Here is a 25,048-nt window from a genome sequence, read left to right on the forward strand (position 1 = left end):
TCAATTCTGGTCGCCGCATCTCAAGAAAGATATAGTAGAATTGGAAAAGGTGCAGCGAAGGGCGACTAAAATGATAGCGGGGATGGGACGACTTCCCTATGAAGAAAGACTAAGGAGGCTAGGGCTATACAGCTTGGAGAAGAGACGGCTGAGGGGAGACATGATAGAGGTATATAAAATAATGAGTGGAGTGGAACAGGTGGATGTGAAGCGTCTGTTCATGCTTTCCAAAAATACTAGGACTAGGGGGCATGCGATGAAACTACAGTGTAGTAAATTTAAAACAAATCGGAGAAAATTTTTCTTCACCCAACGTGTAATTAAACTCTGGAATTCGTTGCCGGAGAAAGTGGTGAAGGCGGTTAGCTTAGCAGAGTTTAAAAAGGGGTTGGACGGTTTCCTAAAGGACAAGTCCATAAACCGCTACTAAACGGACTTGGAAAAATCCAAAATTCCAGGAATAACATGTATAGAATGTTTGTACATTTGGGAAGCTTGCCAGGTGCCCTTGGCCTGGATTGGCCGCTGTCGTGGACAGGATGCTGGGCTCGATGGACCCTTGGTCTTTTCCCAGTATGGCATTACTTATGTACTTATGTACATCCAATGCATTTGCCTGGCACAAACCGTATGTTCGAAACTAAAGATAAACGTCCATCTTTTTTCGAAAATACGATTCGGCCCACCCCTTCACGGACCCGTTTATGGAGATGGACGTTTTTACACATGGGCATTTGCGTTCGATTATGCCTCTCTTTGTGTAATAGAAAACTTTTCAGAAACTGTTTCTTGTACTTTAACATAAAATTATCTACCCTCAAATAAGAATTAAATAAACCATGAAAACACATGTCCACAAATACCAAAAGTAGATAATGTATGACGTACAAGATAATGTATGAATATTATTATATACTAGTAAAAATGGCCCGTTTCTGGCGCCGATGAAACGGGCACTAGCGGGCACGGGACTCCCTTCCCCTCCCCTTACGGTACCTGTTCGGTCGGGGCAGGAAAGAAAGAACCCCCTCTTTCCTGCCCGTAGCGGTGGTGGTAGCTTGCATCGTGTGAGAGTCCGGCTCTCGGCGTTTCAAAATGGCCGCCGAGAGTTGAAGTCTCGGCGGCCATTTTCAAACGCCGAGAGCTGGACTCCCACACGATGCAGCAAGGAAGCCACCGCTACGGGAGGAAAGAGGGGGCTCTTTCTTTCCTGGCCCGACCGAACAGGTACCTCTAGACCACCAGGGAGACACGCGTAAGGGGAGGGGAGGTGACAGGGGGGGAGGGAGGTTGGTGAGGTTAAGCGTGTGGTACTGTGGGCGGGGCGGTAAGTTGTAAGGGGCGGGGCTATGTGGCGAAAGGGGCCGGGTTCATCTGCACGTTGGCGGCGGCTGGGATTTGTTGGAAGGGGAAGAGTACCTACTTTTCCCCATGCGTTAATTTGTTTTGTTGTTCCGCCCTTGACGTCATCACGTGTGACGCGAGGGTGGGGCATGAAGATGTTGTGTGGCTTCACCACCATGAAACCACGAACCGGTGTGTGAGTGACTTCAGTGACGTCAGTGTCCTCAGAACGTTGAGGCTGCGTTTTATTATAGTAGATCTACTGGTTTAGCTTAGGATGAGCAGTATAAAAATGTTATGCTTTATTTGTGATACCATTTGCATTTTCAGTTTTGTTATTTATAATCTTATTAATTTAGGTTTTAATCAGTTATAGATACTAGGAAGTTTGTGCTTAAAAACAATTAGGGGTCCTTTTGCTAAGCTGCGCTAAAAAGTGGCAAGCGCTGCTGTCAGCCTGTGGGTTTCTCGTGTGCTGTGGCCACTTTTAGCGCGGCACTAAAACAGCCACATTTGTATTGTGGTAATGTGCCCACGCTACCTGATTAGTACAGTCACACCTACTATCCAGTGTACCTGAATTTATTTTATTTATTTTGTTACATTTGTACCCTGCGCTTTCCCACTCATGGCAGGCTCAATGCAGCTTACATGGGGCAATGGAGGGTTAAGTGACTTGCCCAGAGTCACAAGGAGCTGCCTGTGCCTGAAGTGGGAATTGAACTCAGTTCCTCAGTTCCCCAGGACCAAAGTCCACCACCCTAACCACTAGGCCACTCCTCCACTCATGTAACTCATCTTGAGCTACTACTGAAAAAGGTGTGAGCAAAATCTAAATAAATAAATAAGCAGAACACTACTGCAGGATGCCTCAGTGCATCCCTTGGTAGTGCTCTTTTAGTACACAGTAGGCCTACTACACCTTAGTAAAAGGGCCCCTCTTAATGAACTACATATTTTACTTGTATTTATAAAAAGACATATGTATTGTAAACATTATTAGAAACAAGTTTTACAAAAGGGTAATTTTGTAAAGACAATAACAGCTGAGGGATTTTGAACTGTCTTAAAATTAAACTCAAAGCACACACCACTTGAAAGGATGTGCACAGAATCTCTAAGCTACTTCTATTCATATGTAATAATGTGCCTTTTAAATCTGAGCTGTAAATGTTCCAGCATCTTATTACAATTCATAAGGCTTGTACGTGATCCACTTATGGGAAGAATCTGAAAGGCTTAAGTGTTTATTGTATCATTTTTTAAAATATTGATTTCTGAATTGCAAATGTTGAATGCAAACTAAACTGATAAATCCTATTTTAATTGCATTTCAGTCCCAAGTGTAACCTTCTGTTCTTTATTCTACTGGACATGTGATAATAGCAATTTTATCTTCTGTATATTTATTTACTTATTTTTCTTTACAGAACCAACGAATCCCAGCTGACATGGTGTTTCTCAGAACATCAGAGAAAACTGGTATAGCTTTTCTTTTTGTACTTCATTTGGCTTTTGACATATATTAAATTCTTCCCCCCCCCCCCTCCCCCTTGCTTTGTGTTTTAGAATTACTTATCTAAAATGTTCACAAACTGATCTATATTGACAAATCTGTGTCTCTGTTTACTCTTCAATAGCCTGTAATCTGCAAGAAGTAGGGGCTTACTTTTAATTTTGCTGGACAGTGCTGGGTATACCTGGTAGTTTTATTCAAATGATTAGTAATGATAATTGGATGCTTTAAAAGCATGATTTTAGTGCACTTCAGTTACCTGCTTATTCACAGAACGGCAGTAATTGAGTGCTGCAGTTTAATGAATTTCTAGGTACTTCCTACAAACTTAAATTTATAGATGTTATGAGCGATAACGTTCGTGCATTTCTTGTGCACCTGTCCACGTCTGTGAAATGGGTTAAGGGATCTCAAGCCCCAAATTAGAACCCCCTTACTCTACCACCAAAACTCCTTTGCCAAAAAGGCATTCTGCTCTCTTGCCTTAGAATGTAAATTAGTAAGCCCTGCTGCCTGGTGAAAGCCCCCTCTCCTTCTGCTATCCTTCCCCTTGAATTTTGTGCCTCTGTATTAGGAGTCCGTAGGTCTGAAATGGATCAGGAACGATTCCTACTCGCTGCTGGCAGCGTTGCCATCCAATTTGGCACTGGTTGACCTAAGGCTTCTCTTTAGCCTGCACAGGGTAGTGTTATCACAGAAAATGAGGGGTTTTAAGTGCAGGGAGGGGAAGAAAGTTTGGTGCCAGAGGAGCTGAGTTATAACTTAGGGGCTTCAGAACCCTTTACTCATTTATAGGGATAGAAGAAGGACCAAGAGCATCTGGCAGGCACATTAGTCTGCTAATGTTCTTTGACACTAATTAGTTACACCTCTACTTAGCCTCAAAGGATGATTTAAGTTAATATATGTATTTTTTTTTAATTGAATTTCTGCAATTTTACATTACAAAATAGAAAAAAGACAAATCAAGAAATTCACAATCAAATAAGAAATAACCATAGCAGGGGAAAAAACCCCTCAAAGTCCACATTACGGAAAGAAAAAGGAAAAAAAACAATTTAACACCCTCTCTCTTACCCCCACACACATGCATTGAAGAACATTTATCCTGAATTAGTTGTTTTCCCAGTCGGTAGAGTCTCTAAGTGTAATGGGTCCAAATCTATCTATCTGTCTGTCTGTCTGTCTATATGTGCATTTTAGTTTTTAACTTTATCTTCATTTAAATCCTTTCTATGTGAACTGAGCTATTTTTAAGAATGCTTGTAATTTTATGACTGTTAATGACTGACATTTATATTAAGGATGTGCTTTTGATAGCTTGCATTTGATTTGTTAGTGTGTCTTTAATATACAAGTTAACGAGTGAACAGTAGATTAGTGCACATTAACAAGGTCTTGTGGGTAAAAGTCGTTCTAACAGGAATGTGTGAGCAACTGAAAAAATGTTTGAGGGTCAGGGAAACTAGGCTAAACAAACCAAAAGATATCTTTTCTATGTACATCCCTAATATATAGATAGAGGGATATATACATATTTTTGGTTTGTTTTAATGTTTGATGGGTACATGAATTAGGTACCTTCCTGCTCTGTTAACCTAGATGCCCAGTTATGAAATTACCCTCATTGGGGCCAAGTTTGTAACATTGAGGCACCAATAGTGTACCCAAATGCAGCAGTTGTATGTGCAAAACTAGGAATGCATCAAGCGGTATTATAAAAAGCCTAATGTGCACATGTGCAGTTTGTTGTGAACATTTTATGCTTCCCCAAAAGGGACATATTTTGGGTGGAGAATGGGAATATGCTGGGCATGTACACTGTCCAGATGTGCTAGACATACTCTATAAACATTGGGTGCACTGATGTCAAAATGATGCACCTAAAGGCACACTGTATGTGGTGACTAAAGGGAAAAGTTTATCATCGTGGGCTACTGTAAAGTCAGATTATTTTAGCACAGGTCCCATTTTATCCATGAGATCCTGTGCTAAAATAATGCAACCTAACAGTAGCGCATGCTGATAACTTTCCCTCTAAATGACAGAGAAAAGGTTGATTGGTGCATTATGCTGCTGATTGGCATTTTACTGCATTCTTAGAGTGCACTCATCCCCCTCATTCACCTCTCTGCCTTCAGTTAACTATCACCAAACACAACAGCAGCATAAACCTGATGTTTAGAATGCATAGAATCAATAGCGTTTTTTATAGCTTTAATGTTAAATTGATGCGATTCAGGTGGTATTAGTCCTCTCACTTGTTTTATCAATTCTTTTAAGTAATTTGTTTTTTAAATGGATGTTATCTTCAAAGATAGTTCAATTTGTTTTTGTAGTCAGTAGCCTTTTTTTTGCCAAAATCACCATATTGTTTTAAGCTTGATCATTAGATATTACTTTTTTAATTAATAATGAGTGGTTTTGATTAAATAATCATGATTTTTATTAATTTGATCATGTGATTTATGAGATGCATATGAGTGTGTTAGCAACCAAGTTTGGTTTTGCATTACATTACATGCTGTTTACAGACACAGAATTTCATTTATCTAGCTGTTTCTCTTTTAGGATTACCATTTTTCTAGGTTTTTTTTTTTTTAAACCTTTGATTCCGGTCATTTTGATTGCTCTATTCAAAGGTTAGGTGTATCGTCTGCCATCAGTGTTTGAACTAATTGTTATTGTTATGTGTACATGTATGTATTTTAATAATTTTTAAATTTTACTTCATATTTATAATTTGTCTTACATTTGTAACATTTATATATTGATTGGTCACCAAGGTGCCATGTTGGGTTTATAATGTATTTATATGTGTTATAAACAATATAATAAAGTTTGCATTTTATTTTGTATAATTGATCTGCTGTTGTGTTTGGTGTCTTGACTTGTGCAGATCTTTACCTCTTTTTGAGTAGCCTAGTGGTTAGTGCAGTGGACTTCGATACTGGGGAACTGAGTTCGATTCCCACTGCAGTTCCTTGTGACTCTGGGCAAGTCACTTAACCCTCCATTGCCCCTGGTACAAAAGAAGTACCTGAATATATGTAAACCGCTTTGAATGTAGTTGCAAAAACCTCAGAAAGACGGTATATCAAGTCCCATTTCCCTTTCCTCACGTAATCGTCTACATCTAGTTAACATCTACTTACCTCCATTTTGCCCCTGTCCCATCAACACCCCTCTATTCCAGGGATGGGCAGCCTCGGTCTTCAAGGGCTGCAACTCATTCGCGTTCAGGATCTCCCCAATGAATATATAGCTATACACTACCTTCTGAGCTAATAAAATCCTCACTTGTCACCAAATATACCTATATTTTTCACATTAATTTGATGATTCTCAAAATAATGTAGAAAACAATGAATATATATGAGATCTATTTGCATACGATGAAAGCAATGCATTCAGATAGATCTCATGCATATTCAGTGGGGAAATCCTGAAAACCTAACTGGGTTGTGGCTCTCGGGGTCTGAGGTTGCTCACCTCTGTTCTATACACTCTCCTCCCATTTCCCCCTTCTAGTTCTCTGTCAATCCACCCCATCCCTCTATACAATATTCTCCCAAGTCGCCTCAATCCAGTCCTTGAGGCACACGAAGTCCCATCGGATTTTCTGGATATCGACAATAAATATGCATGTGATAGATTTGCATTCCAAGAAGGAAGTGCATGCCAATCTGTCTGATGCATATTCATGGTGGATATCCTGAAAACCTGATGGGACTTGCTGTGCCCCGAAGACTGAGTTGAGACGCCCTGCAAGAGCTTGTGTGTGTGTTTCCATCTACTGCTACGTGCTAGTGTGTTGAGACCAGTGTGTGCGTGTATGTAGGTTCATGGTCCTATACCATTACTGGTGGTGGGTAGAAGCATGAGTGGAAGTGAGATGTTGCTTATATGGGTACTGACTCACAAAAGACAGAGGTACCAGAGGAGAAGGGGAGGGTGCACAGACCCAGAACACAGTTGATTGACATGAGTGAAAAGCTGTGACTGTTCAGGTTCAGATTTGATAAGAAACACAGTAGTACACCTATGCAATTAGCTGCAGGAAGACCTAGAGCCCACAGTGTGGAGGGACAAGCCCTGCTGTCCATGTGAAGGTCACCACTGTTCTTGCATTCTTTGCAACTAGATCATTCCAGATACCCCTTGGGGCCACATCTGGTATCAGTCAGTCAGCTGTAACATGCTGCATTGGCCAGTTTCTAGAGACCTTTCTCCAAAGAGACATGCAATATATTTGCTTCCCTAACTAAGAGCCAGAGCAACAATAAGCCATAATTGACGTCTACCTGCTGGCACACATCCCCTCTGTTGGGGGTGGGGGGTGAGGGTGGGTGGCTATAGAGCACGTATTATGTAGCTATAAGGTCACCTGCAGGGAAGGAAACTGTCTATAGGAACAGAAAGTCCTACCATGCATCAAACATGCAGGTTGTCTATGATGCTTCAAATATCATCACTATCTGCATTCTGAACTGACGCCGGTCGCGGTGCCTACATCCTGTTCCAATTCAGAATACATAACTGTTTTCAGAGTGGCCAGATCACAGGGGAATGGCTGCTAGGTAAGCTCACCATACCCACTCATACCCTTACAAACACTTAACCGCTTTCCTCTCACCACAGATTGGTCCCTCTAAGTGCTACAACCAGCCCTGCAAGTTTTGGGGACCACCATTTCCGGAAGATACCAACCTGCATGACAGAAGGTAACTCTAACATCCATGTTTTTTCTTTTACTGCAGGAGATAGAGGCTATTTCCTATGATCCTGGTTGATGATCCCTATTGTCACCCCCAGGCAGCACCTGAGAAGAGGTGCAACAAGGCACACAGAAAAACAAGAGCAGTCACAGAAAGGCCCTTTGGCATCTTGAAGTCACAATTCAGGTGTCTGGACCAGTTAGGGAGAGAGAAGTGCTTGACAACCCAGTAGAAGTGTATGTCATCTTCATAACCTGTTGTATTTTCCAAGTCTGGCCCTCACTTGCAGGGAGCCAGACCCAGAGGGACCAATGCTGCAAATCAGTGACAGCAACGGAAAGGGGGAAGCTGTACAAGCATTAGAAGCTAACATCCCCCACAGGCTTACTAGCATGTATGACTGCAAGAAATGAACTCATCCAGGCACATTTCTTGTGTGTAAGGAGCATTTTTATTATATGAGAACACATATACATATATTCTATCTGCATCCAAAAATCGTATTACCCACTATCATATGTGCGAGTAAGTGCTCCATTGGTGAAAATTCCCCCGTGATATCTTGCCTCCCTGTGCCCTGGGTTAAGATGTGGCATCCTTCCCAAGGTCTATTTTCTCCCCATCTCATGGCCTCACCTTGGAGAAGGTGCCTGGAGGCATGTGGTGGTGGGGTTTCTCCTCATAGGCTGCTCCACCTTAACTCACCCCTGAGACACATTTCCCCACTCTCCCCCCCCCCCCCCCCCAATGGAAGTTAGGGAAAATCAGGCATTAGTGACTTAGCTGAGTTGGCACAAGCTCAAGCTGTGGTAGGGTGGATGGAAGATGGTTGGGAGTAGCACCTGCCCTGAGGATGATGATGGAGTCCTGGTTGTTAATGGTTACCAGCTGGGGGAGCAGGAAGGCAGGGATCTGGTTCAAGTCTGGAGCTCCTTGGCAGTGACACCTAGATTAGTATTGAGGGTACTCATGCTGTCCCCTGCAGAAGCCCTCAAACTCTAAATATTGCAGGGCAGTCCACAGACCTCTACTCTGAGCAGGGAGTGTTACTGCTCAGTGTTGCATGCTATCAATTCTATGATGTCTTTTTCCTGCTCAATGCCAATGTTGACTCCTGACTCCGTGTCCTCTGCTTCAGCCGCCTCCAGATTTTGAATGGCCTCTACTATCTCCTCAGCATGGTCTTCCTCAACCTTCTAAGATCAATGTCCTCCATTTCCTCCATTGCAACGTCTTTGACATCTGCAGGGATGTCAGATGCTGCTCCCTCAAAGCTCGGGTCTCGGATGTTGCCAGGCGATGATGGTGGCTGCTGCTTGCTGGACTTTCTGCATGGGAGAGAGAGAGCTCCTCATCCCTGCTGCTATCCTCCTCAACATGATGCACTCCTGCAGCCTCTACTGGAACAAATACATTGGGATATTTGCAAGAGCATAGCTGTAACTAAGTAATGATCATCTGTGCAAGGAATGTCCTTCAGTGGAATCTCTACAGCATATCACAGATATTGGCTACAGTGATGTCAAGTATGGTATTACTGATGGACCTTGGAGCACAATACCTCTCAGAACCTTATTGCATCACTGCTAGGTCTGTAAGCATTCCAACAGCAAAAGATTAACCCTATATTGTCCTTCAGTACAAACACATTTTGTACCCTTGCCAAGGCATTCGAGTATGGCTTTACATTGAACATACAGAATGACTGTAATCATGTTGTACTGATATCTTACCATCATAGCATGTTAGCAAGGATGAGGTAGAGGGAGGTAAGCGTGGTATGATGGGGTGTGGGGAGCAACATGACCTCAAGTGCTCACAATATTTCTCTGTAAATAGGGGAAGGGCAGTGAGGATACCCTAGTGACTTTTATATGGTACATGAGGTTACCCATTACCAGAAGGTTGTGTGAGGACATGGATGGGAGGCATGGGTGGTGGTTAAAGGAAGACATAAGAGTTGAGCACGAGCATGTAGTACATGTGCACTGTGGAATGTACTAAAGGCAAAATCTTACCTGCTTTCTTGCATGTTTCATCAGGCTTACTGACTCTTACCTGCTTTCTTGCATGTTTCATCAGGCTTACTGACTCTTACCTGCTTTCTTGCATGTTTTATCAGACTTACTGACTACTGCAACAGTGGCCTGGTTGCTGGTGCTCAGTATGTCCCTCTCAATGGGGATGAGGGCTGTGCTTTTGCCAGGGCCATTGCAATGTCATGTGGACACCTTTATGCAGGTTCTTCAATATAGATCCTGGCATTTTTTTTCTTGAGGTCTTTAACATTGCAATTTTGATGCTGTAGAGTATTTAAGCATTGGCTTATTTATTTATTAGGATTTATGTACCACCTTTTTGAAAGAATTCACTCAAGGCGGTGTACAGTAAGAATGAAACAAACAAACAAACAAACAAACATAAGCAATAGACATTTACAGCAGTAAAAATATCCAAATAATACAAAGTATGGCATAGTATACTACTTACAATGTCAACACAATATGTAATAGAACATTTTAATAGACAGTGTAGGGTATAAGCAAAGATAGATCATATAGATAGGTAAGAGAGTAACAGGAGTTAGGAAATTAGGTGACTAATTTAAAGAAAGTTGCACATTTTATTTTATTTATTTATTACATTTGTATCCCATATTATCCCACCTCTTTGCAGGCTCAATGTGGCTTGCATGAGGTCAGAAAAATGATTAAATATCATCTCAGCTAGGGTAGGAGTGAATAAACATGTCCTGCTGCAGTATGTGCAGCCTGTGTCACTTCACGGTGCGATTTTATGATTTGTACTAACTCTTGCCCTGGCAACCTGATAAAGCACATTGTAGTACTTCCTCAGCTCCGTTATCAGCCTAACCAAAATTAGGTTCTCTGAGGTCAACTCCTCGCCTCTGAGCTATGTTGTCAATAGTTGACTGAGAATAGCACCCAAAGATGCATAATAGGCCACCAGTTAGTCACACTTGTGTCCAAGCAAGATGTGCTCAATATTTAGGTACATTAATGTGGGAGTCACGTGATGCTATGCTGAGGGAAGGACGCCGCATGTTAGAGCTCCGAGGCCCCTTGGATAGCATCTAACCCCCAGCACCATCAAATCTAGAAAGAAAACCCACAAAGTTTCAGAAAAAGTGTCAGGAATACCTCAGTAGCGGGCAATTGGTTCGTGCGCTTGGAAAAGGGGTCAGAATGGCTTCAAAAACAAATTGGAAGGATGGAGCGTGGAGCCGCATGGGCAATAGCAAGATGGCGGAGGCCGGTTCCTCGGGAGAGTCGGTGAGCTCAGCCTGGGCGGCAGAAATAGCGGCTGAGGTCTCGACCTTGTTGGAAGCATCAGTGGACAAAAAGCTGCAGAAAATCTCAGACCAAATTGAACAGATGGATGGAAAGCTAGAAGGACTGCGAACAGACCTGTTGGGATTTCAGCAACGGATGTCCGATGTCGAGGATCAGTGTCTGCAATATGAAACCCAACAAAAAGAAATGCAGAAAAAACTGGATCTGTTAGAATCGAAGGTTGAAGATCTAGAAAACTGATCGCGACGGAATAACCTCAGGCTTATCGGGCTGCCGGAGACCTTGCGCGATGTGGAGTTAAGGGAATTTCTAGAAACGTGGCTGCCTAAAGTGCTAAACTTGCAACGGCTGGAGAACTCGCTGAAAACTGAACGTGCACATCGGCTAGGTCGGGCTGGACAGGGCACGGAGAGACCGAGAGTTGTTATATGTAAAGTGCTTAATTATACTCACAAGCAGGAACTTTTGCGGGAATGGCGGCTAAGAGGAAAGGTGCAATATGAAACCCACAGTATTCTCTGCTTTCAGGACTTTTCGGCCGCAGTGGCGGCCCAACGCAGGCAATTTGCAGAAGTCTGTAAACACCTATATGCAAAGAAGGCAAGTTTTGCCTTGATGTTTCCGGCCAAATTGAGAATTCAACATGAGGGCAAGCCGTACTTCTTCAGTTCCCATGTGGAGGCACTACAATTTGTCAATCGAATGGAAAAGCGAGTGGAAGAGGATAGCAGACCGGTAGGATCTGGCAGTCAGCGGAGTCCATGAAATGGGAAGATTAGCAGGAAGAGCTAGATGGACTACAGACGGAGGTGGTTTCAAGAAGAGTGAAACACCTTGCGATATTGGGATATTGGACAAATTTTACAAGCAAGAGGTTCTAGTACTCTAGGGTGAAGTGAGTCAATTGAGGGATTAAGGTGGGAGTGGCCCTGGGATTAATGCTTGGTTCATTAGATGGAGGCATACGAATTACTTATTGATTGAATTACTTCTTTATATCCATATGTTTGCGTAAAGAAGGGGGTCAGCACTTCTATGTGGGTCTATGTTCCATAATATGTGTGATGGTGCTGGAGGGGGGTGGCGGCGTGACCCGTTCTCTAACAAGAACTTAATTCTGGTGTTTTGGGGGCAGTACAAGGGATATGGGGGGAGGGGGAGGAGGGACGGAGGAGGGGGGAGGGTAGTGGGGTGTTCTTTTTTTTTTTATGGATGCACGGTTGGGGGAGAGATATTGCAGGGGGCAATGGGAGGTACTGTTGATGGGGGGGGGGAGACACCCAGGGGCTGGGGGGTGTGTCTTTACACTTTAGACTACACGCATCTTATAGTATGTCTGAGCTAAGAGAGCGGGCTGGGAACACTTAAACTAATATCGTACTACTACTACTTATCATTTATAAAGCGCAACTAGACGTACGCAGCGCTGGAATGTGGGGGGGGGATTTCATCACTCATTAAACATACAAAAGTTCTTCAGGCAATGCAGAGACATAAAGCAGATGTCGTATTTCTCCAAGAGACGCATTTGACGGCCGCTGAGCATAGTAAATTTCAGAAAAGCTGGGTGGAGGTGGCGGTGGGGTCCCCGGCAATGGGGAAAAAAGGGGGAGTGCTGATGCTTTTTCGTAAAGGTCTGCAGCTGCGAATTAAGTCAGTTAAACGGAGCACTGAGGGTAGATATGTGTTGGCAGAGGTGGAGAGGGGATATACTACATACATTTTCTGTAACGTTTATGCACCTAAAGTCTTTGACCATAAATTTGACAAAACTTTAATAGAACTGCTGGGTCTCTATCAAGAGGGAAATATTATTCTTGGGGGAGATTTTAATTTGGTATATGACCCTGAGGTAGATAAAAGTAGCTCACAAGAATCAAAGTCAAGTTATTTTTCGAGAGGCCTGCCCTTCCTCTGCTTGACATTGGACTTAATTGATGTATGGAGAGTGTTACACCCGAAGCATAGGGACTATACGCAAGTGTCTAGAGCACATTTGACGCAATTGTGCACTGATTATTTTCTTGTATCCCGGGACCTTTTTTCTAGAATACCAACAGCGGAGATACGACCCTGTGAGATCTCGGATCACTCGATCATATGGGTGCAGTTGCAAGTATCTGGGGCTAGGGGAGGGAGGAGAAGTTGGTGTTTCCCATTTGAGCTTTTTCAGGATCCGCATTTTAAGGCGTTTATGGGAGAAAAATGGCAGGAATTTGAGAAGCATAATTATGGTCATCAACAACAAGCTAGCTTGTATTGGGAAACAGCTAAGGCGGTAATGCGGGGGGAGATTACAGCTTACAGAGCTAGAGCTAGGAAAATGAGGGATAAGGAAATCCTTCGCTTAGAAAAAGAAGTTCGAGTACGGAGGGTGCGATTTGGGGAGGTTGTGACAGAGGAAAAGAAACGGGCCCTCTTAGCTTCTCAGAGACAGTTGAATGAACTACTTCATCAGAGGGCGCTGAAGTCACATATATATATATATATATTTATTTATTTATTTATTGCACTTGTATCTGTTGGTGGAGGTGTACTTTGTACTTATGAAAGCCTGAACCAAGCAGTTTCAGTGCTGCTAAGTATCTAATGTCTAAGAATTAATGTACAGACGATGAGAAGTGGAAATTTCTCTTTTTTCTGTAAATTACAATGATATTAAGCAGGCCAGGAACCCCCACCTCTTTCCCCCACCTTCCTCTGACCAAGCACGTGAAAGACAATGAGCTCCTGCCCTTTGTTGTCCATTTGCTGTTTAAAGGAGTGTGTTTATTAGCCTTTGAGAGACTTTTAGGATGCAGATCAAAGGAAGTTCCAGGTGAAGGGGGCAGGGCTGACAGAGGAGAGAAAGAGAAATCCTGTAGTCAGGACAGGATAAGAAAATATTATTGCAGGTAACACCTTATTTCCTTCTCTGCCTAGAACAATTCAAACACTTATCTCCCTGATCCCTGGAGTCAAAAGCAATAGTTCTATTGACAAGAGAAACCTAACACCTCTATAGCAACTGGAAGCAGTAGTTAACTTTTGTCTCCTCTTTTAGAATAGGGGAAATACTAATTAAAGGTTTGAGAAATGTATGTATAGATGAATAGAAGAGGTCCAAAACATTTGGACAACAGACCAAATGCATCTTCAAAAGGAAATATAAACAGATGCTGTGTATTTTATTGATACTAGAGATCCTGACTGACTGTAAGGTGCTAACTAAGGGGGTGTGACAACCCCTCCCCCTTGTGCGCTCCCTTTTTGTCTTGTAAGGGAAAAGAAACCCTATATAATATTTCTCTGCCAGATAGGAGGTTGGGCAGTGTACATCTCTTTTGGCTCCCAAGCCAGGGAGTTTGAAAGAATGTCCTGCTTCCACTTTCCATTGTAATTTCAATTTCTATATATGTTTTCATTTCTGTCATACTCTAGACTATTTCTATGACTATTTTTCTTCATTTTTTTTATCCTAATCTTTGGATAATTAAATAAACCAGTGTTAACCCCAGGACGCGCTTCCTTGGTCTCTTTTTGTCTTGGTTGCAGTCTAAAATAGTGCTACCAGTTGTTTGGTTCTTTTAATGTACCGGTCGAGGGGATTGTATTTGTGTGAGTAGTGCCCAGCCGTGATTAGAGACTCTGGAGGCGTGGCACGAAAAGCACAAACATATCCCACATTTTCCCACCTATTTGCAGGCTCAATGTGGCTTACAGAGACCTGTAATGGCATCGCCATTTCAGGGTAGAAGATACATTTGGTGTTACAGTGAGCTCAAGGATGACATAGAAGAGATAAGCAAACAGTCATAGAAAGGTGTCGTTCAGCGTAAGGTAAAGTGGTGAGGTGGTGTAATGACTCTATGGGTTCTCGTGATAGGCTTTGTTGAAGAGATAGGTTTTCAGAGATTTGCGGAAGTTGGAGATTTCATGAATTGTTTTCAAATTTGTTGGTAGTGCATTCCACATCTTCGTGCTCTGGTAGGAAAAGCTAGTCGCATGTGTTAGTCTGTAGTTTAATCCTTTGCAACTCGTGAAGTGTAGGTTGAGGAGGGTGCGGGAAGATCTTTTAGCATTTCTGGAAGGTAAAAGGTCTGACATGTAAGTTGGGGCATCTCCGTAGATGATTTTCTGGACAATCGTGCAGATCTTGAATGTTGTCCGTTCTTTAAGTGGAAGCCAGTGTAGTTTCTCTCTTAGGGGTTTTGCACTTTCATATTTTGTTTTTCCAAATATGAGTCTGGCTGCGGTATTTTGGGCTGTTTGGAGTTTCTTGACGTTCTGTTCTGTGCAGCTGGCATAAAGTGCGTTGCAAAAGTCCAGCTGACTTAGTACCATTGACTGTACCAAGTTGCGAACGATGGATCTTGGGAAGAAAGATTTTACTCTTTTATGTTTCCACATGGAGTGGAACATTTTCTTGGTTGTGTTCTTCACGTGGTTATAGAGTGTGAGATTTCGGTCAAGGGTGACTCCAAGAATTTTCAATGTATTAGAGACTGGAAGGGAAACGTTTGGTGTGGTTATGGTAGTAAAGGTATTTGTGTTGTGTTGTGAGGTGAGTATAAGGCATTGTGTTTTTTCTGCGTTGAGTTTTAGCTGAAATGCATCCACCCAGGAGTGCATTATTTGGAGGCTTTGGTTGACCTCATTGGAGATTTCCTTAGGGTAATGTTTAAACGGGACGTATATTGTGACATCGCCTGCATAAATGTATGGGTTAAGGTTTTTGTTGGCTAGTAGTTTGGCTAAGGGAATCATCATCAGGTTAAAGAGGGTTGGTGAGAGGGGAGATCCTTGGGGGACTCCGCATTCAGGTGTCCATGGGGTTGATATAGCTTCTTTGGTTGTTACCTGGTATGATCTTGAGGTCAGGAATCCTCTAAACCAGTTAAGAACGTTGCCTCCAATTCCAAAGTATTCTAGGATGTGTAGTAATTGTTATGATCGTGGTCAGAACCCCTCTCAAACTTACCTTTTTCCTGGGGGTCAGCTTCTCAGCTGGCTTCTGTTTCTTTTGTCTGTCCTTTCTGAGCTAGCTTTCTCTCTCTATGCTGGCAGCTTCCAGCAGCATGACCCTAATTGTTTCACTTTACTACAGCTGTTTGTGTGGACTGAGTTAGCTCTACCTCTCTTTGGGTGTACTGGCTTCAAGTGCTTCACGGTGCTGCATTGGTGTGGGTTGGGCCTCTCTGGGTTTCAGTATGCTGTCTGCCTGGGTCTAGGGATTGTGACATCATCAGGGAGGGCCTTGATAAGGAAGTGGTGTTCTTCCCTTCAGGGCCTTTGCAACGTTTGCTTTAGGTAGGGTGGTGCAGTGTGCACTTCTGACTTTGTGTCTAGTTTCCCTGCTTGCTTTTGCTAAAGGTCCAGGTTAGTGTTAGTGTGCAGAGTGCACTTGTGACTTGTACGTGTTTAGCTCCCCTGCTTTCCCTGTTGTTACGGTGAGAAGCACTTCTGTTAGTATAGTTGTCAGGTTCTCAGGTTCAGAGCCCGCGGGGCAGGGCTCTGGAGCAAACGTGAGCCCTTGGGCTGCTAACGAGGAGCGACAGCAGCAGGCAAAACCCACCAACCAACGCTGGGCAAGCACACCGGCACCGGCAGGGACTGCAGGCATCGCCCAGCGAGCCGGAACACACGGACTGGAATCCCCTGGACTGGAGGACACAGGACTGGAACACTGGACTGGAATCCCCCGGACTGGAGGACACATGACTGGAACTCTGGACTGGCACACACCAGACCGGAACACACTGGACTGGAGTACACACCGGACCGGAACACACTGGACTGGAGCACACCGAACTGGAACACACTGGACTGGTCCTTACAGCTTCACCTGCACTTAGCCACTGCCCCCCCCCCAAGGGTTGAGCCCTTGGGTTCGAGTGGCCGGCAGGACTTACCGGATACCGGATGAAACAGGGACCGGGATTGGAAACAGAAGTACTCCTAAATCCTAAACTGACCTAAGTGCTCCCAAGCCCTAAACCAACAGAAGTGTTCCTAACAGTAAACTAACAAAAGGACTACCTAAGCCCTATACTAACAGGAGTGCCCCTAGGTAGTGACCTAACAGGAGTGCTTCTCACAGCACCAAAAGGAAAAGCAGGGGGGGTTACAAGGGAAAGACAGGGAAACTAAACACATAAGCTAATAAAGGTGCTTCCAAAACACCGAGCTACAGCAGCTCTACAACTCTAAACTAACTAAGGTGCTCCCACGCACCAAACAACCAGAAGAGCTCCTAGCACTAAAAGGGAAGACAGGGGAGCCACAAGGGAAAAACAGGGAAGCTAAACACATAAGCCAAAAGTGCTTCCAAAGCACCAAACACAAACAGCAAAGACTGCAAATAGAACAAACACCAGAAGTACTTCTAACAGCAAAATCTGCAGAGTTACTAACAACACCAAACCCTGAAGTACTTCTATCAGCAACAGAGCTTCCAAAGCCCTACACACAGCAATGCTTCCAAAGCACCAAGAGGGAAAAGCAGGGGAACCACAAGGGAAAAGCAGGAAAGCTAAACACACCGTCACAAGTGCACAATGCACTAACCTAACCTGGACCTAAAGCAAGTAGCAAAAGCAAACGTTGCAAAGGCCCTGAAGGAAAGAACACCACTTCTTTATCAAGGCCCTCCCAGATGATGTCACACTCCCTAGACCCAGGCATACAGCACACTGAAACCCAGAGAGGCCCAACCCACACCAATGCAGCACTGTGAAGCACTTGAAGCCAGTACACCCAAAGAGAGGTATATCTAACTCAGTCCACCCACACAGCTGCAGTATACTGAAGCAATTAGAGTCAAGCTGCTGGAAGCTGCCAGCATAGAGAGAGACAGCTAGCTCAGAAAGGACAGACAAAAGAAACAGAAGCCAGCTAAGAAGCTGACCCCCAGGAAAAAGGTAAGTTTGAGAGGGGTTCTGACCACGATCATAACAGTAGTGCTGGAGTTTGGTGCTTGGAGCACCCTTGTTAATTTAGTGCTTAGGAAGCACCTTTGTTGTTTGTGTATTTGGCTTTCCAGCTTGTTCCCTTGTGGCTCCCCTGCTGCCCTGTTAGTTTCTGTTAGAAGCACTTCTGTGGGTTTAGTGCTTGGTTAGTTTAGTGCTGTGGGGCACAGCTGTAGCTTGGTGCTTAGGAAGCACCTTTGCTAGTTCTTGTGTTTTTTCTTCCTTTTCCCTTGTGGCTTCCCTGCACTTCTGTTAGTGTAGGGCGTAGGGGCACCCCTGTTAGTTTCTGTTAGGAGCACTGCTGTTAGTGTAGGGCTTAGGAGCTCTTCTGTTGGTGTCGGGCTTAGGAACACTTTTTGCCAGTTTAGAATTTAGGAGCACTTCAGTTTCAAGCTTGTTCTAGTCCTGGCCCCTGTGTCATCCGGTTTCCGGTAAGTCCTGCCGGCCACTAGAACCCAGGGGCTCAACCCTTGGGGGGCAGTGGCTAAGTGCAGGTGAAGCTATACGGACCAGTCCAGTATTCTCCAGTCCAGTGTGTTCCAGTCCAGTGTGTGTTCCAGTCCGGTGTGTTCCGTCCAGTGTTCCAGTCCTGTGTCCTCCAGTCCGGGGGATTCCAGTCCATGTGTTACGGCTTGCTGGGTGGTGCCTGCAGTCCCTGCCGGTGTGCTTGCCCAGTGTTGGTTGGTGGGTTTTGCCTGCTGCTGTCGCTCCTCGGCAGCAGCCCAAGGGCTTACGTTTGCTCCAGAGCCCGACCCCGCGGGCTCTGAACCTGACAGTAATATTCCATGGTCTTACCATATCTAAGGCACTGGACATGTCGAATTGTAAGAGAAGTATGTTGTTCCCGGTTGCTATTGCTTGTTTGAATTTGTTCATTAAGGTCAATAGGACTGTTTCAGTGCTGTGATTCGATCGGAAACCTGATTGGGATTCATGAAGAATAGAGTGATTATTTAGATAGTTAGTGAGCTGTTTCGTCACTAAGCCCTCTATAAGTTTGGTTATCAGCGTGATGGATGCTACTAGGCGGTAGTTAGTTAAGTCATTTGTGCTTTTCTTTGCGTCCTTAGGTAGGGGGGTGAGTAGGATGTTTCCTTTGTCCTTTGGGAAGAGACCATTTTGTAGCATGAAGTTCAGATGGGCACGTGAGGTCTATTTTGAATTGTTGAGGGGCGAATCTTATAAGGTTATTAGGGCAGATGTCTAATTTGCATTGTGATTTGGCGTAACTTCTAAGCAATTGGGAGATGTTGTCGATAGGTCATCAGAATTGGACCATGATCGGTCTGCTGGATGTTCCCCAAGTTCTGGATCTAGACAATCAAGGAGGTTTACATAGTCGGTTGTGTTGATAGGTGTCATGAGTCGTAGCTTTATGATTTTTTTTTTGAAGTAGTTTGCAAGTTCATTTGCTGAAGGGGTATCTGAAGTAACTGGCATGGTATTTAGTAGTTTGTTTACGAGCTGGAAGAGTTTATGTGTATCCTTGTAGCCAAGTCCGATTTTAGTTTTAAAGTATGATCTTTTAGTTTGTCTGATGGTGTATTTGTATTTTCTTTGTAGTTGTTTCCATTCATTGAATGCATTATCGTCTTTTTTTCTTATTCCATGCTCGTTCTAGTCTTCTGACTTGTGTTTTTTAATTCTTTCAGTTCTTCGTTAAACCAAGGTATTGAGTGCTTCCTGTGTGAGGTTCTGGTGTGAAGCGGTGCTATGTTGTCTAGTATAGTTCTGCATCTGTTGTCCCATTCAAGGAGAAATTGGGATGAGTCTGTTGGTGCTATCCATTAGTTATTGTAGAGTTGTTGCCAAAATATTAGCGGGTCTATTTTGCCTCTCGTGGTGTAGGTTCGGTGTTCTTGCATGTGTTGTGTTTCCTTTATAAGCCATTGAAGGGATATATTCGCTTTGTAGTGGTCGGACCACGGTATGGCTGTCCATTTTGTGTCTATTAGTGCGAAGGTTAGTTCTGATGAGAATTTGTAAGTGATGATATCTAATGTGTGTCCTTTAATGTGGGTGGGTTGCGTATTTGGCCAATGGAGTTCCCATAATTGAAGGAAGTCCTTGCATTCATATACACTTGTTAAATTGGTGTCCTCAAGGTGAAGGTTGATGTCTCCTGTGATAAGAAGGTTTTGGGAGGAGACATGTATTCGATATGAAATCCATGAGGTGCGTTTGGCAGTCTTGCCAGTTGCCTGTTGGCCTATAAAACAAGATGAGGCTTAGGTGGTCATGTAAGGTTGGGTGGTTGATTCTCACAGAAGCTATTTCAAGTTGTGGATGCATGGATTTGGATATTGTCGTGACGGTGAATTGGGATTTGTATATTATGGCTATGCCTCCTCCTCTTTTTCCATTCCTCGTCCAATGGGAGATTTTGTATACTGTAGGGCATAGCTCTAAGATAATAGGATCTTTAAGGTCATGGATCCAGGTTTTGTTAATAAGTAGGAAGTCAAGATTGTCTGCTATGATCCAATCGGTTATTGTCGTAGTTTTGTTAACTACAGATCTAGCATTTAAATAGCCCATTTGTATTATTTGGTAAGGGTCGTTTGGGTACGGGTTTGTGATGATTTTTATTAGTTGTCTATCTTCTTGATATTTAAGTTTGTTGTGTCCTTTCTTTCCTTTTTGTTGGTTGTGTCCGGTGGCGGTAGGTTTTCCATTCCATTTTTTAATCCTTTGGGTGGGGGTATTGCTTTTGGGTTGTGTGAGTGGTTTGGGTAGTGAGGGTGTATTATTATCTGAGAGAGGAGTTGTAAGTGTGTGATGGATTAGGGAAAGGCAGTAGATGATTAAAAGTAATTTGTTAATATTCATGATGGTGTAGTTCCTTTAGTGTATTTTGAATGGGCGTGAGTTGGTGTTCCGTTTTGTCACTGAGTGGTAGTTGGTTGGGATTCAGTCAATCGTACCGTGCAGTGTGCGTATTTACAGCTTGTATCGCAATTCAGTATGTTGCCGGTCTAACCATATGATGTGGGTTAGGGCTAGTTTAGCTGGTTACAGTTCTACAATACAGTGTAATACAATGGGATACATAGAAAGCCTATAGTCTAGCTGGTTACAGTTCTAAGATACAGTATAATACAATGAGATAAATAGAAAATATATAGCAAGTATTTAGCGGTTTAGCTAGACAAGTACTGCAGTAATACATTGGTTCAGTGCTTGTGCTTTACTTAAATTAGAGAAAGCATATAGCAAGTATTTAGCGGTTTAGAGTAGACAAATACTCCAGTAATCCAGTGGTTGACTGTTTGTGCCCTGCTAAATTAGAGAAAGTACTGAGTTCAAAGTTATATCAAAGAGTCATATTCCGTATTGCAATTTAGTTTGTTGGAGGTTGGAACAGAAGCCTTGGTTCTGGTCAATTTTAGCTGGTTACAGTTCTATAATGCAGTGTAACATTGTGAGGTACAGAAAAGCATGTAAAAGCAATTTAGTCTGTTGGAGGTTATAACAGCTGCAGTGGTTATGGTCAGTTTTAGCTGGCTACAGATCTATAGTGCAGTGTAAAGTTATTAGATATAGAAAGCATATAAAGCATTAGGCATTATAGAATTAGTAAGTACTACCGTGATATATTAAATCGGTGATTATACCTTGTATAAGCTACAATGAGTTGAATTAGAAAGGTAATTCAGGCAGTCAAACCGCATGCAACAAAACATGTAACAATACCAGGGAGGTATTTTGTGTGGCGGATTTTCCCTCCAAAGTTAGGTTTTTATCCTCTGGAGTTAAGTTTTTACCCTTTAGAGATGGGTTTGTTGTATTCTTAGCTGGAGCGTCTTTGGGTTGGGTCTTTGTCTGGGTCTACAGTGTAGTGCGATCATGGCGGCGGTGTTTCTGGTGCGGCTGGGGGACCGATACAAGCAGGTGGGGCCCAGGGTTTACCTCTCCTCCTGGACAGTGTCGCTCCGTCGTCTCCGATGATGTGGTCCCAAGGTTGTGTTTCGCCCTTTGTTTGTTTCGCGTCAGTCGAGGTGCTTTCGGTTAAGTAATCGATGCAGTTTCCATCAGCAACGTGGTTGAGCTAACCATTGGCCTCGCGACCAGGCCTGGTCATCGATGGCGTCGTGTCAAGGCACCAAGGAATAAAGCGGGAGCATTGATGGGCAGGCTAGTACAAGGAAATGAGGGCCATCTAGGATTTTACTAGTGCGGGACACCTACCCTCCTCTCCTCCTTCCTGTACACATTAATTGATTTGATTTACTTACTTTATTTTTTGTCTATTAGATTGTAAGCTCTTTGAGCAGGGACTGTCTTTCTTCTATGTTTGTGCAGCGCTGCGTATGCCTTGTAGCGCTATAGAAATGCTAAATAGTAGTAGTAGTAAGGGGGGGGGGGGGCAATTCCTCCATGCAACTGGTGACATTATGGAACAATTTCAGAAATATTATAAGGCTTTATATGAGGAACCAACAGACAATAATGCAGGATAGTGAGGTGTACTTGATTAATCAAGTACTGCTAAGGATACCAGAGGCGTGGAAGGAGAGCTAATGTTGGCGTTACAACAGAGTAAAATTCATAAAGCGCCGGGACCAGATGGGTTTAGCATGGCCTTTTACAAGTTGCTGCAGGAGCAGGTGACACCTCCTTTGCTCAATCTATTTAATTTTATTGCAGCTTCTGGAGTAATGTCAGACTCGCTAAATGTTGCTAAAGTGATAGTATTATTGAAGCCCGGTAAGGATGAAGCGGAGGTAGGGTCTTATAGGCCTATATCCTTATTGAATTGTGACGTTAAACTTTATGCCAAGATAAGTCATTTACATTTATGTTCCCTATGTTGGCACTGATATACTTTTTTTTTTTGGTGCTGTTCCTTAAATTTTTTCTGACATGGTATGCTAGATTGAATTAAATTTGTAATTGAGAAACAAATTACTTAGGATACTTTGGTTTTAATAATGTGCAAAAGAGATTTGTGTTTATTGCATTGCTTTTAGGAGTGAGGCTTTTTGTATGGTTGGATCTGACAACAGATTCCAGCTGTTAAATGTTGAAATCTGTTCATGGTAGAATATGTATTTAGTGGCAGACTGGTCTTGCTTTAGGAACACCTTTCTTCAGAAATAAGACTAAGGGGGCCATTTGCTAAAAGTACATGCTAATGTTGTTATTACACATTGTCTATCTCAGTAACCTGCGTTAGATTATGCATATTGTGTGCTGTTGGGCAAGTGTATCAGTACTCTTGTAAAAGAAAGTCAGGATTCTGTTCTCTCCTATATTGGGTAAGATCTGATCTTTACTGATGATTGAATTTTCTTGTGGCGTATTAGTGAGTGGATATGATGGGTTGATATGTTAGAATCAAAGAAACAATCAGTCTGACATTCAGGCTTGGTTATGAAGTCAGCAGCAGCACTGGGCACATAACTGGCTGTTGGAAAAAATGGTAGCAATCATATGGGAAAATTAATCTCTATGCACTGGCATTTATCCTTAGAAAGAAAGAATGCTGGAAAAATTCAGCTCTCTCTGAATTATCAGTGAAATAGTAGTTCTAACTTATTCTTTGGGTCACTGTTTATATATACAGTGCACTCCATTTAAGTGCACGTCGAATAAGCGCATGCTCTGTTTAACTACATGCCGTACTTCGGTCCCGTTTTTGGCGCCATCAGTTTCTATGGGGATAAACTTCAGTTTAGCGCACCACAAGTGCAAGATTCGCTTATATGCATGGTTTAAGACCGCTCCTCTGCAGGAAAGACTCCAAATAAGCCCACACATGAAATATGGAAGCTGATTGGCACGTGACAAAGGGGCGGTAAATTTGAAATCTCATTGGTTAACTGCCACATGCAGAATAAGTGAAAGAATGTTGTTAGAGTGTACACTGGAGTCGTCGTCGTCATGCAACTGTAAGACTTTAACACTGTCTGACTCTGAACAAATAGAAGTTCTTAAAAAATTAGAAAACAAAGTCAAGCATCTATTGCTAAAGAATACGGTGTCAATCCCAGTCAAATTTCACGTATCTTGAAGGAGAAAGACCAGCTTCTGGAAGACTGGCAAAACAATACAAATCCACACCGGAAACGAAAACGGGTGGGAAAAGCTGAGGAGGTAGAAGATGCTCTTCTTCGGTGGTTTTCTCAAGTCAGGAGCAGACAGTTTCCTGTCAGTGGTCCACTGCTTATGGAGAAAGCTAATCAGCTAGCTGAAAGTCTTGGACTAACTGAATTCAAAGCCACTGTTGGATGGTTGGAAAGATGGAAGGAGAGGAACAGCATAAAATTCAAGAAACAGCATGGTGGAAAACAAGACGCTGATGACTTTGGTGCTGAAAATTGGGTTGTTTCAGTTCTTCCTACCATCTTGAACGAGTTTGCACCTCGTGACATTTTCAATGCTGACGAAAACGGTCTCTACTGGCGAGCGATTCCTGATGGAACATTTGCATTCAAACAAGCCGAAACTACAGGAAGTAAAATGTTGAAGGACCGACTGACGATCCTTCTTTGCTGCAGTATGGATGGGAGTGAGAAGTTGGAACCACTCATCAATTGAAAGAGCAAACAGCCCCATTGCTTCAAGAATGTTAAGCGACTTCCTGTGTCATACGAGGCTAACGCAAATTCATGGATGACTAGGGAAATTTGGAAGCAGTGACTAAAGAAATTAGACACTAGAATGCGGGCACAAAAGCGTCAGATTTTGTTGCTTTCTAATAATTGTGCTGCACACAATAATGATGTCAGGCTGTCTAACGTCAAGGTGGTCTTCCTGCCACCAAACACTACCTCTTTGATCCAACCTATGGATCCAGGGCATAATAGCCAATTTCAAACAACATTATCGGGCTCTTGTGCTATGCCATCTGTTGAGTGTTATGGATGACCAGACTTGAAAGGATAAATGTACTGTTGAACTGGCTCGTAATCTATCACTGTTGGATTCCCTACATACGTAGAAAGAAGCCTGGAATCATGTTACACAGGCAACCATTGTGAACTGCTACAAGCGGGCAAGCTTTGTTAGGGACGTGGAGAGGGACGAAACAGATGCAGCTGTTGCAAACGCGTCAGATGAACAGGCTATTGACATCCCAGCCGGTGTTACTGAAGAGGAGTTTCATCACTATGTAGCTGTTGATTATGATCTACAAACAGCTGATGACAACACTGATGTCGAGATATGCACCATAAACGCAGGCAACGGCTGATGATGAAACAGATG

At 43.1% G+C, this 25,048-nt stretch overlaps 1 protein-coding gene across 1 annotated transcript in view; it reads left to right on the plus strand.

Annotated features, from left to right (window-relative positions):
* ATP9B (ATPase phospholipid transporting 9B (putative)) overlaps nt 1–25,048 on the plus strand; it is a 706,895-nt gene that overhangs the window by 163,091 nt on the left and 518,756 nt on the right. Inside the window, 1 exon segment of the mRNA XM_030211876.1 lies at nt 2,775–2,826. Within this exon segment, the coding sequence (XP_030067736.1) occupies nt 2,775–2,826 (52 nt within the window).

The sequence above is a fragment of the Microcaecilia unicolor genome, chromosome 1 (assembly GCF_901765095.1).
Source record: "Microcaecilia unicolor chromosome 1, aMicUni1.1, whole genome shotgun sequence".
Classification (NCBI taxonomy): Eukaryota; Metazoa; Chordata; class Amphibia; order Gymnophiona; family Siphonopidae; genus Microcaecilia; species Microcaecilia unicolor.